General features: G+C 41.6%; 1 protein-coding gene across 10 annotated transcripts in view; it reads right to left on the bottom strand.

The window, feature by feature from the left end:
• The window catches only part of LOC109562158 (uncharacterized), a 446,088-nt gene that overhangs the window by 275,000 nt on the left and 157,778 nt on the right, over positions 1-13,310 (bottom strand). Inside the window, exon 6 of one of the 10 annotated variants that reach the window (XM_070792109.1) lies at positions 8,677-8,834. The exons of the other annotated variants lie outside the window; for them this stretch is intronic. Coding sequence (XP_070648210.1) covers positions 8,723-8,834 — 112 coding nt within the window. The 3' untranslated portion in view covers positions 8,677-8,722. The remainder of the gene's footprint in view (positions 1-8,676; positions 8,835-13,310) is intronic. 10 annotated transcript variants of the gene reach the window in all.

The raw sequence follows: 13,310 nt of genomic DNA, 5'->3' as shown, positions 1-13,310 counted from the left end.
GCTGGTGCACTGGGACGGCCGAGAGGGATGGTATGGGGAGGGAGGAGGGAGGAGGGTTCGGGATGGGGAACACATGTATACCTGTGGCGGATTCATTTTGATATTTGGCAAAACTAATACAATTATGTAAAGTTTAAAAATAAAATAAAATTAGAAAAAAAAAAATTAAAAAAAAAAAGATTTACTGAGCACAGCCCAGCCCATCAGAACAAGACCCAGCTTCCCCCTCAGTCAGTTTCTCCCATCCAGAAGCATCCATAAGTCTCTTATCCTTCTCCATAGGAGGGCAGACACACTGAAAACCACAATCACAGAAAACTAACCAATCTGATCACATGGACCACAGCCTTGTCTAACTCAGTGAAACTATGAGCCATGTAGTGTAGGGCCACCAAAGACGGAAGGATCATGGTGGAGAGATCTGACAGAATGTGGTCCACTGGAGAAGGGAATGGCAAACCACTTCAGTATTCTTGTCTTGAGAACCCCACGAACAGTATGAAAAGGCTAAAAGATAGGACACTGAAAGATGAACTCCCCATATCGGTAGGTGCCCAATATGCTACTGGAGATCAGTGGAGAAATAACCCCAGAAAGAATGAAGAGATGGAGCCAAAGCAAAAACAACACCCATTTGTGGATGTGACTGGTGATAGAAGCAAGGTCCAATACTGTAAAGATCAATATTGCATAGGAATATTAGGAATGTTAGGTCCATGAATCAAGGCAAATTGGAAGTGGTCAAACAGGAGATGGCATGAGTGAACATCGAAATTTTAGGAATCAGAGAACTAAAATGGACTGGAATGGGTGATTTTAACTTGGATGACCACTGCATCTACTACTGTGGGCAAGAATCCATTAGAAGAAATAGGGTAGCCATCAGAGTCAACAAAAGAGTCCAAAATGCAGTACTTGGATGCAATCTCAAAAACGACAGAATGATCTCTGTTCGTTTCCAAGGCAAACCATTCACTATACAGTAATCCAGTCAATGCCCCGACCAGTAATGCTGAAGAAGCTAAAGTTGAACTGTTCTATGAAGACCTACAAGACATTCTAGAAGTAACACCCCAAAAAAGATGTTCTTTTCATTATAGAGGACTGGAATGCAAAAGTAGGAAGTCAAGAAATACTTGGATAACGGGCAAATTTGGCCTTGGAGTACAGAATCAAGCAGGGAAAAGGCTAATAGAGTTTTGCCAAGAGAATGCACTGGTCATAGCAAACACCCTCTTCCAACAACACAAGAGAAGACTCTATACATTTATGGACACATCTAAAACCAGCTTGAACATCTGGAAGTTCATGGTTCACATACTGTTGAAGCCTGGCTTAGAGAATTTTGAGCATTATTTTACTAGCATGTGAGATGAGTACAATTGTGCAGTAGTTTGAGCATTCTTTGGCATTGCCTTTCTTTGGGATTGGAATGAAAACTGACCTTTTCCAGTCCTGTGGCCACTGCTGAGTTTTCCAAATTTGCTGGCATGTTGAGTGCAGCACTTTCACAGCATCACCTTTTAAGATTTGAAATAGCTCAACTGGAATTCCATCACCTCCCTGCTGCTTACACGGGGCCAAACCACAGTGGAGGTAATGAAGATAATGGCAACCTCCTTCAAAAGATCCATCTAGTTATGGATCTCCATCTATGGACATCACCAGATGGCCAACACCGAAATCAGACTGATTATATTCTTTGCAGCCAAAGATGGAGAAGCCCTATACAGTCAGCAAAAAAAAAGACCAGGGGCTGACTGTGGCTCAGATCATGAACTCCTTATTGCCAAATTCAGACTTAAATTGAAGAAAGTGGGGAAAACCACTAGACCATTCAGGTATGACCCACATCAAATCCCTTACAATTATACAGTGGAAATGAGAAATAGACTCAAGGGATTAGATCTGATAGACAGAGTGCCTGATGAACTATGGATGGAGGTTCGTGACATTGTACTGAAGACAGGGATCAAGACCACCCCCAAGAAAAAGAAATGCAAAAAAGCAAAATCACTGTCTGAGGAGACAGAAATAGCTGTGAAAGAAGAGAAACATCTGTGAAAAGAAGAGAAGCCAAAAGCAAAGGAGAAAAGGAAAGATTTGCTCATTTGAATGCAGAGTTCCAAAGAACAGCAAGGAGAGATAAGAAAGCCTTCCTCAGTGATCAGTGCAAAGAAACAGAGGAAAACAATAGAATCGGAAAGACTAGCGATCTCTTCAAGAAAATTAGAGATACCAAGGGAACATTTCATGCAAAGATGGGCTCAATAAAGGACAGAAATGGTATGGACTTAACAGAAGGAGAAGATATTAAGAAGAGGTGGCAAGAATACACAGAAGAACTACGCAAAAAAGATCTTCATGACCCAGATAATCACAATGGTATGATCACTCACCTAGAGCCAGACATCCTGGAATGCAAAGTCAAGTGGGCCTTAGGAAGCATCACTACGAACAAAGCTAGTGGAGGTGATGGAATTCCAGTTGAGCTCTTTCAAATCCTGAGCTCTTTCAAACCATCATCAAAGTTGATGCTGTGAAAGTGCTGCACTCAATATGCCAGCAAATTTGGAAAACTCAGCAGTGGCCACAGGACTGGAAAAGGTCAGTTTTTATTCCAGTCCCAAAGAAAGGCAATGCCAAAGAATGGTCAAACTACAGCACAATTGCACTCATCTCACACGCTAGTAAAGTAATGCTCAAAATTCTCCAAGCCAGGCTTCAACAGTACGTGAACCATGATTCCTGAGGTTCAAGCTGGTTTTAGAAAAGGCAGAGGAACCAAACTGCCAACATCCGATAGATCATTGAAAAAGCAAGACAGTTCCAGAAAAACATCTAATTCTGCTTTATTGACTATGCCAAATCCTCTGGCTGTGTGGGTCACCACAAACTGTGGAAAGTTCTTAAAGACATGGGAATACCAGACCACCTGACATGCCTCCTGAGAAATCTGTATGCACATCAGGAAGCAACAGTTAGAACTGGACATGGAACAACAGACTGGTTCCAAATCAGGAAAGGAGTATGTCAAGGCTGTATATTGTCACCCTGCTTATTTAACTTATATGCAAGAGTACATCATGAGAAATGCTGGGCTGGAGGAAGCACAAGCTGGAATCAAGACTGCTGGAAGAAATATCAATAATCTCAGATATGCAGAATCACCACCCTTATGGCAGAAAGCGAAGAAGAACTAAAGAGCTTCCTGATGAACGTGAAAGAGGAGAGTGAAAAAGTTGGCTTAAAAGTCAACATTCAGAAAATGAAGATCATGGCATCTGGTTCCATCACTTCATGGGAAATAGACGGGGAAACAGTGGAAACGGTGTCAGACTTTATTTTGGGGGGCTCCACAATCACTGCAGATGGGGACTGCAGGCATGAAATTAAAAGACACTTACTCCTCGGAAGAAAAGTTATGACCAACCTAGACAGCATATTAAAAAGCAGAGACATTACTTTGACAACAAAGGTCTGTCTAGTCAAGGTTATGGTTTTTCCAGTAGTCATGTATGGATGTGAGAGTGGGACTATAAAGAAAGCTGAGCACCGAAGAGCTGATGCTTTTGAACTGTGGTGTTGGAAAAGACTCTTGAGAGTCCCTTGGACAGCAAAGAGATTCAACCAGTCCATCCTAAAGGAAATCAGTCCTGAATATTCATTGGAAAGACTGATGTTGAAGATGAAACTCCAAATACTTTGGCCACTTGATGCTAAGAACTGACTCATTTCAAAAGACCCTGATGCTGGGAAAGATTGAAGGCGGGAGGAGAAGGGGACGACAGAGGATGAGATGGCTGGATGGCCGACTGAATGGACATGAGTTTGAGTAACCTCCAGGAGTTGGTGACGGACAGTGAGGCCTGGCGTGCTACAGTCCATGGGGTCGCAAAGAGCTGGACACGACTGAGCAACTAAACTGAACTGAACTGAACCAACCTCTTTACTTCAACAGCCCTTGGTTCATACTTTTATTACAGTAACAGTTCACATTTTGCACCATTCTCTGAGGTTCATTTCTGTCTTCTGACCACTGGCCATCCTGTGGGCAGCTATGATGCTGTGTTCGTCAGTGCATTACCCAATATACAGTATGAAGACCTTGTCTTACTTAGTATTTGTTAGACTCTTAAAGGCTTATTTAAAACCTTGCCTTGTTATGAGAGTAATGAGGCCTTGTAGAGACGTGGGAGAGTATGGCACAGCAGTTAAGAGGGTGGGCTCAGGAGTCTAGATCCCAATCTACTTTGTGCTGGTTCTGCGGGATTTTGAACCTGTTACTTCACTTCACTGTGCCTTATTCCTCACCTAGAAGATGAAGATAGGACGGTACCCACAACAGAATGACACCGTTAAGACGTAAAATGCATACGCGCTATCTATGGTTAGTGCTACCTTTTCTTGATGGAGTGAGCCAATGTTCTTCTTTACATTAATAATTCTGATAATGAAAGCAGCTATTTTTTTCTAAGATGGAGATTTTGAAACACACTTGAGGGTTGAGGGAAAGGCTTCACTGGAGAAGGAAGAATTCAAGATGCAAAAACTTAGGAAGTATAATGAAGGGACCTTTCCCAAAAGTAGCAGAAGAGAAAGGGGATAAGATGCTCAAGTGAGGGAGGGGAGCTCTGAACAGGAGGGCTACCCCTTTACAAGGCCAGCTCTGCTATGCAGAAAACCATTAGCAATGCCAGATTCTACACTGCATGGATTCTCCTCTCTTGTAAATGCCCTGCTCAGATGGGGCTAAACTCAGTTCTACCAGTTGTTCTCAACTAGGGGCTTTCCCCTACCCCTAGAGACATCCAACAACCTCTGGAGACATTTTTTGATAGTTACAACTTAGGTGGGGTGGGAAGTGGGGTGAGGGAGAGGTGACCACTGCCATTTAGTAGGTGCAGGCCAGAGACGCAGCTACACATCCTATGCACAGAATAGCTCCCTCCCCCAACAAAGTAGCATCTGGTCCAAGGAATTAGGTATGCCGACATTAAAAAACCTTGCTCTAGACCCTTGGTCCCCAACCAGTTTCATGGAAAACAATCTTTCCATGGGCTGGGAAGGGGGCAGTTTCGGGATGATTCAAGTGCACTAATTTATTGGGCACTTTATTTCTATTATTATTACATCAGTTTTTACCTCAGAGCATCAGGCATTACATCCTGGAGGTTGGGGACCCCTATTCTAGAGCATTACACGTCAACATCTAGGGTTCCTGGACCTATACTCACAGACATCATGTCACAGGCTTCGGTAATTTAGTTCCGGCAGCAATTCAACTAGCCTGTTTGTCCAAAGAAGAGCCTTCCACAATAATCAGTGTGATTTAAAACTTTGTAGACCATAAAATAGTTTGCTCTGATCCAAACTAAATCTTTCATCTCTTCCAAACAGACCTCCAAGTTCCCTGTTGTGGCCATTGTTCTTCAGAAGGGACCACGGAGCCTCAAGGAAGCCCAGGCTGTTCAGTGCATGCAGGAAATTTGTGATTAATCACTTCAACCTGCTTGACTTTAACAGAGATTTTCCAAGCCCTGTTTATTGTTCCGCTGCTTGGCTGCTCTGAAGTTATCTATGACTGAAGTCTTAACATTTATTTGTAGAATTGAAGAAGGTATATTTTTACTCTCACATCCCTTCCAAGTCCCTGAATTAGATTAGTGTGAACTTTCCAAAATAAATTCACCTTTGAGCTGAAACTGAGCATGGAAAGTTTCAGCCCAAAAGGATACCTTATTGGAAAGTGAGAAGCAAAGGAAAGTGAAGATTATAATGGATATTTTTGTGTAACTTCAGCACTCCAAGTTACAAAGGAAAAAGTATTTGTTATGGAAAGAATTCTCTAACAGAGTTGATGTATGCAATCCAGGGCTGATGTTCCGTCCCTTTTCTTCAGACTCTAAGAAAAAATAACTGGAAATGAAGAGAATGGAAAAAATCAGCAGGCACATGTGGATCTAATTCTGTACCGTGTCACTGGTTAAATCCCAAGGAAAGAATGTTTTATCAGGACGAGAAAAAGGCAAACCATCAATAATAGGAAGGAAGACCTCTGATTCCTTCACTCCGCACACTTAACTTGTTGGACCCTGACTGTGGTCTAGCAGTGTTCGTCAACAACTCAAAGTTAACATTTTACGGGGATGGCCATCATGATTTTCTCCTACAGGAAACATTCTCAGAGCTCTGGGTGATTTGTATTATAGATAGATGTTCGGGCATTTGGAACTTGTTTTTTCTCTTGATACTCAACACAGAAAAATATTTCTCAATCACCTCCAACCTCTGAAAGATTCAAAATCTGAACAATTCGAAAGCATTCACCTTTGCAAAACTCCATTCATAACCATAACTATGACTTTGTCCCATAAAACCCAAATAAAATTCTGTTAATCAATGCAGCATTAAAACTAGCACAACAGTGCAACAATTTTTTAAACTGAAAAAAACAAAAAAGAAAAAGAAATTGCTAATTCCAAATAATTTTTAGAAGCAACAGAATGTTTCCCCTTCCACTGCCCCTCCCCCAACATCTCCCATAAAACAACACACTGTCTTGTACAGAAGATAAATATATAAAATGGATAAAAGAGAAATCGCTCTAGTAAAGCAGTGTTCTAGAAGCTCAACCCGCTCCCCTGACTGCTCACCCAGTGATCTTTTCTGTCCTCTACTGACTGTCTGGATACATACACACATGAAAAAAATAGTTTCCGATTTCATTTTTCAATGAACTGAGTTGGCACCATTAAGGGTCAGTTCTTATTTAGGCCACAGGAGCACAAACTGACATCTCGCAAATTAATTTTTAATAGCTCACATAAATTATTAGGGAGTGTAATTTGGGCATGTCAATTTTTGTTTTTACTTTGCTAGATTCTGTCTCATTTGCATGGTTATTATTTGCCTCCCCCAAAGCAGTTTTTACCTTTTAGAAAAAAAAATTAATATCTTACCAAGTTCCCTTTTTGTTTTTTGGTTAATATTTCTTTTCAACTGTCTGCCTATTGGCAAATGAGAAAAGATAAAAGGGATAAAAATCCTTCTACCTTATCCTTCACCTATAACATGATCCAACTGCTAGACATGTCTATGGAATTAGCCAAACTGACATATACTATACAGTTATAAAAGGGTCTTACCATTATCTCCTACACATTTTCATTTACACAGTCTTTGTGAATGTAGGATGCTTGCATTATGATATGTGTCACCCACTGATGGTCTGGTCTGTTTCTTTAAATGTCTAGATACAGATCCTTGCCAGCCATCGTGGCCCCATGGACATACCTCCCACTACCTCTCATCAAAATAACCATATCTCAGGGGGGAGGGATAAACTGGGAGATTGGGATTGACATATACACACTAATATAGATAGCACACAGAACTAATAAGAACCTACTGAACAGCATGGACAACTCTACTCAATATTCTATAATGACCTCTCTAGGAATAGAACCTAAAAAAGAGTGGATACATGTGTGTATAACTGACTCACTTTGCTGGTGAAAAGATAGCCTTCATAATGGAAGAAAATAATAGCAAATGAAGCAACTGACAAAGAATTAATCTCAAAAATATACAAGCAACTCCTAAAGCTCAATTCCAGAAAAATAAATGACCCAATCAAAAAATGGGCCAAAGAACTAAACAGACATTTCTCCAAAGAAGACACACAGATGGCTAATCAACACACGCAAAGATGCTCAACATCATTCATTATTAGAGAAATGCAAATCAAAACCACAATGAGGTAACCATTTCACGCCAGTCAGAATGGCTGCGATCCAAAAGTCTACAAGCAATAAATGCTGGAGAGGGTGTGGAGAAAAGGGAACCCTCTTACACTATTTGTGGGAATGCAAACTAGTACAGCCACTATGGAGAACAGCGTGGAGATTCCTTAAAAAACTGGAACTAGAACTGCCATATGACCCAGCAATCCCACTGCTGGGCATACACACCGAGGAAACCAGAACTGAAAGAGACACATGCACCCCAATGTTCATCGCAGCACTGTTTATAATAGCCAGGACACGGAAGCAACCTAGATGTCCATCAGCAGATGAATGGATAAGAAAGCTGTGGTACATATACACAATGGAGTATTACTCAGCCATTAAAAAGAATACATTTGAATCAGTTCTAATGAGGTGGGTGAAACTGGAGCCTATTATACAGAGTGAAGTAAGCCAGAAAGAAAAACACCAATGCAGTATACTAATGCATATATACGGAATTTAGAAAGATGGTAACGATAACCCTATAGGCGAGACGGCAAAAGAGACACAGATGTAAAGAACAGTCTTTTGGACTCTGTGGGAAAGGGAGAGGGTGGGATGATTTGGGAGAATGGCACTGAAACATGTATATTATCATATGTGAAACGGATCACCAGTCCAAGTTCGACGCATGAGACAGGGTGCTTGGAGCTGGTGCACTGGGATGACCCAGAGGGATGGGATGAGGAGGGAGGAGGGAAGGCGGTTCAGGATGGGGAACACTTGTACACCATGGTGGATTCATGTCAATGTATGGCAAAACCACTACAATACTGTAGAGTAATTAGCCTCCAATTTAAATAAATAAATTTATATTAACGAAAAAAACACATTATTAATAAAAATACAGCAAATAGTGAATATAACAGAAAAGTAGCAGACTCACAGAGCTGAAGCTAGTGGTAAAGAACCTGCCTGCCAATGCAGGAGAACTAAGAGATGCTGGTTAGATCCCTGAGTTGGGAAGATCCCCCGGAGGAGGAAATGGCAACCCACTCCAGTGTTCTTGCCTGGAGAATCCCATGGATGGAGGAGCCTGGCAGGCTACAAAAAAAAAAAAAAAAAAACTGACTCACTTTGCTATACAGCAGAAACTAATACAACACTGTAACTCAACTATACTCCAACTAAAAAAATAATAATAATTAAAAGACAGAAGACCCAGATTCCCATAAGAAGAAATACAGATCTCCAATCAAGGCATCTTCCAAGGGCATGTCTTTGGCACAGGCCACCAAAATCAAAACACTCATAACCTACAGGATATGTGTATACTGGGCAATTCTATGTTTTTTAATAAAAGCATTTATTAAAATTCACAGGACCTTTAATTTATACTTGGAATGTGAAGACATCTTAAACTTTTTTTTATCAGAAAATGATCCCCCAAAATGTATATATCACCAAAACAATAATCAGCATCTCCCGTCTGTAATCCTGCCAAGAACCTGTACAAGAGGAGCAGCAGCAGGTGACAGGCCTGTGGAAGCTCACGTTCCCTCAGATATCTTCAGCGTTCCTCTCTAAGACTCGTGGGGAAACTAAAGCAACTGGAATCGTGGCTTCTTCCTGGCCAGTACTGGGAAATAATATCCCCAAGGCTATGCATCTTACCTGATGGTCCACATTTCCAGGGAGGCTGAACTCAGACAGTGTACTTGGAATGGCACGTGCTTTGTACTATTTCACTTTAGAGAAATTTAAAAAATTAAGCAATCCTGGAAGAACTCCATATTCTTCTTTAATTAAAAAAGATTTTTAAGTTCCTCTTGAAAACTAGTTACTACTTTGAGCAGGAAGGAAGGGTTTGAACAGCTGTCCCTGAGTGAGTTAGGACTTTAAGTCTCCTGGACTTAAAGATTAGCTCACATCCCAGGCCCCTACAAAAGGAAACCGTATACGCAGAGCTTTTGAGACAATCGTCAGGAATACTTCTGTAACAGTACTAGCAGGTCAGCCAGATCTAAAAGACACTTGAGTCCGGAAATGTACCCTAAGACAGCAAGAGCCCAAAGGGTCAACAGTGGCTGACTGGACATTTGATAAAATCATTTGTTTTCTGACTAAAGCTCTGCTGGGAAAAGTCAAACTTAACAAAAACAGAATGAAAATAAAATAGCCGTATAAATGGGCATCTGCCACTTGAGTCAGAGTTTTCTCAGGCAGAATGAACCTGTACAGATCATGTGAGGTTAAAAATACATTAAATGCAATTTCCTCTGCTAAGTGAAGAAGGCAGATGTAAGGGAAATACATAATCCATTTTAATAAAATAAACAGCAGGATAAAAATTTTTTTCCGTATGATTATCTGAGCACCGAACTAGGTGTGAAAAGATGTCTATGATGCCAATCTTCGTAACAGAGAAAAGGGTAAGAGAAAGGAAAGAAAGGGAGTTTTAAAAAAAGAGACTGGTTGTCACTGGATATAAAAAATATACACAGCCTCATAGTACGGAAAATTAAAACTAAAATGTTATGGTTTTATTATAAGTGTGCAAAAATTGAACATGCACAAAAACAAGAACTGGAAGGCGCCAAAAATGGAAACTCTGCTTGCTTTCTGGATGAAACCATGAGTAATTTTCATAAAGTCATTGCATTTTTGCAACATGGAATATGAAAGAGTCTCTACCTGTACTTAACATGCTTTATAACACCCAGGCTAGAAAGATAACATCAGGACAAAATGAGGTACATTTGAAAAGTGAGTGAGGACAGGATGCACGGAATCGAAATGGATCACATACAGCCTAAAGAATTCCAATGGTTTGCACAACGGGACAAGAAATGAAACTGGTCCCCTCTCGTGATTTTCTCAGGCACCTGGTGGTCTGGAGTCTGTGACCTCACAGGAAGCCGAGACCACCACACCAGAGCCGCACAGCACTGATGGAAAAAGCCAAATCACAACTAAATTTATATGAAACACGTCCCTAAGTCGGTCAATATGGCAGCAAGATGCTTGATTTAAATGGTGGATAAGAAACTGATCAGAAAAAAAAAGAATTTAAGGAAATAAAATATTAAAAAATGTAAATGTGACGGAAATTATAAACAGCCTAAAGGTCCTCTCCCTTCGGGAACAGCTGTGTCTGCTAATCCCTCGAGGAGTCCTCCCTGCGATCGCCCTTCCTTCCTTCCTCCATCTCTCTAATAGCTCCCTTGTTCCTGTTGGACAAAACTAGTCCTTTGTGGCTGCTCTCAGAACAACATTAAAAACAGGAATAGGGAAATTGTAAACAGGAGGCTTCTGGTCTACAGGCGAAGACACACACAGACCTCTGAGGCCTACTTCATGCTAAGCAAAGAAACAGATCTTTGTTGCTAAAGGGATTAGGGCTGCGGGATTTCGGAGGCACTGCTAAGGCATTCAGCTGGACTGAAGTAGGGGCTTTGTAAAGAGATACCTCCATTAGAGGTCTGTGAGCGGAAATCATTCATACTCTTTATACAATCTGGGTAATGTGATAGTACTGGACTGTTAAACGCCTCTGGTGAGGCAGGGTCCTATCTCCTTGAATGGTAAATTCTTCAGCAGCTAAATAGATGGTGGTGTAATTACCTTCACTGACTTTTTTTAATTTGGGGGGTTGGAGGGGGGGGGGTCTCCCACCTTTAACCCTTAGTGGGAGTAATGTTAAAGGATCACCCAGAGCCAAGGAGGCAAAGTCTACTCAAGTCGGTTCACAGGTAGCCTTCAGACTTGCTGCTGGCATCTTACGTTAACAAAAATGGCACAACTCGGGACTTTGCTGGTGCTTCAGGGGTTTAGAATCTGCCTCCCAATGCAGGGGATGCGGGTGTGATCCCTGGTCGGGGAACTAAGATCCCACATGTCCCGAGGCAATTAAGCCCACACCACAATGAAAGATCCCACATGCTGCAACTAAGACTCAACCTGGCCAAAAAAATAAACATTTCAAATGGCACACTCTCAGGATCACCTGCACAGAGGCAATGCCTACTTTGTTCCTGTGTTCACCATGATGATCAAAGTCTCCATCACTGCATCATCCCCTGCACTAGGCCTAGAATGCCCCCAGCCTACCTATCTAACTCCTACCTACCCTATACCTGCTTCTGCCTTCTGGCCCCTCCTTGCCTCGCCCTCCCCAAGTTGGAATGGTGGCCCACACAGCTCCCATTACATTCCCCGTAAACATGGAAACTCTGTGTATCTCTTTATCCCAGTAGGTGATGAGCTCCAGAAGGCAGTGGCTTATTTACCATTGCACCCATGACACCTGGCCCTTTGGAGATGCCCAAAGCTGCTGTCCAGAGGAGGAGTGAGGTAACTGGGTTGCCTTGTCTTTAGATCAGTTGGGAAGACTATCTTCCTATGTTTTTGAGTGGCTTATGATGAATTTATTTTTTAACATCAGTGACCCCTACCCAGGGAATGCAGAGGGTCTTATGAGACCAGTTAGGTGGACAGTTAGGAAAGAAATACAGGACCTCCAAGGAAGACAGTAAGTGGTCTCTTCCCCACAGTCAGAAGCTTCCTCAGTGACCTCACCAGTCCCAATCCTGCCTCCACATTCTTCTTGGCTGAGGAAGTAGCAGCAGCAGAATGAACATGTTCTTTGAGTTCATATTTAGAGTCTCTGGATCCAAATATTCATTACGGTATTACCTTCTATAAACTTCGATAACTTCTCAGACCTGATTCCAAAAATTAATGTCAAACTATTTAGCTCTGATGGCAGGGAAGGAATGCTGTCATCAGAGCTAAGACACACTTCCCTCACCTGGTTGTGATCAAACCTATCCCAATGGCCAACAAATACATTCTGGAAAAAGGACAGCTCTGGGTAGATGTGAGGTTTTATGGTCATTTCATTTGGAAGGGATTCTTGGTCTGTTTATAACATGGACCTGCAAATACAACAAGGGCTTTGCAACAACAGCTAGAAGGCTGGTGATTTTCTCCACTGATACTCTCAGTTCCCTGGGATATGATCCTATAAGAGCACGGCCTTGGCCATCACTAATTGATAGCTCTTTCCACTATTCACAATTTTCTATCTGGATCATTTCTCTCCTCACCATCTGGCAGGTGGGTCTCTCTGCTCTTACATTATTAACATCACTGCAAAAAGCAGTTAAATATGGAAAGAAGGAAAACAGCCTTACCTTCAATTCTGCCACTTAATCACCCACTCAGCCAACAAATGCTGAGCACCTACTATGTGCCACACACTGTGTTAGGCACAGAGAACAGGAAGAATCAAATGACAAAGGATGCGATGTGAAGAGAAAGGAGCCCAGAGAAACAGAGTGGTTAATGTCCTGGTGGCAACCTGCACAAGGCATGGAAGAACAGAAGGAGTTCAAGGAAGGCTCCCAAAAACTATGAGAATTAAGCCTAGAAGATTCTGAATGAAAAAAAAGCCACAAACTTTTGGGACAACTGAAGAAATATGAATGTGGACAACATATTAGATACTGTATTGATACAGTTCTTGGATGTGATAATAGCATTGCAGTTACATAAAAGATCTCCTTTTTCTTAGATACA

The sequence above is a fragment of the Bos indicus genome, chromosome 7, assembly GCF_029378745.1.
Source record: "Bos indicus isolate NIAB-ARS_2022 breed Sahiwal x Tharparkar chromosome 7, NIAB-ARS_B.indTharparkar_mat_pri_1.0, whole genome shotgun sequence".
Lineage (NCBI taxonomy): Eukaryota > Metazoa > Chordata > Mammalia > Artiodactyla > Bovidae > Bos > Bos indicus.
The sequence above is the reverse complement of the archived record's forward strand: the minus strand, read 5'-3'. Positions and strand labels throughout refer to the sequence as shown.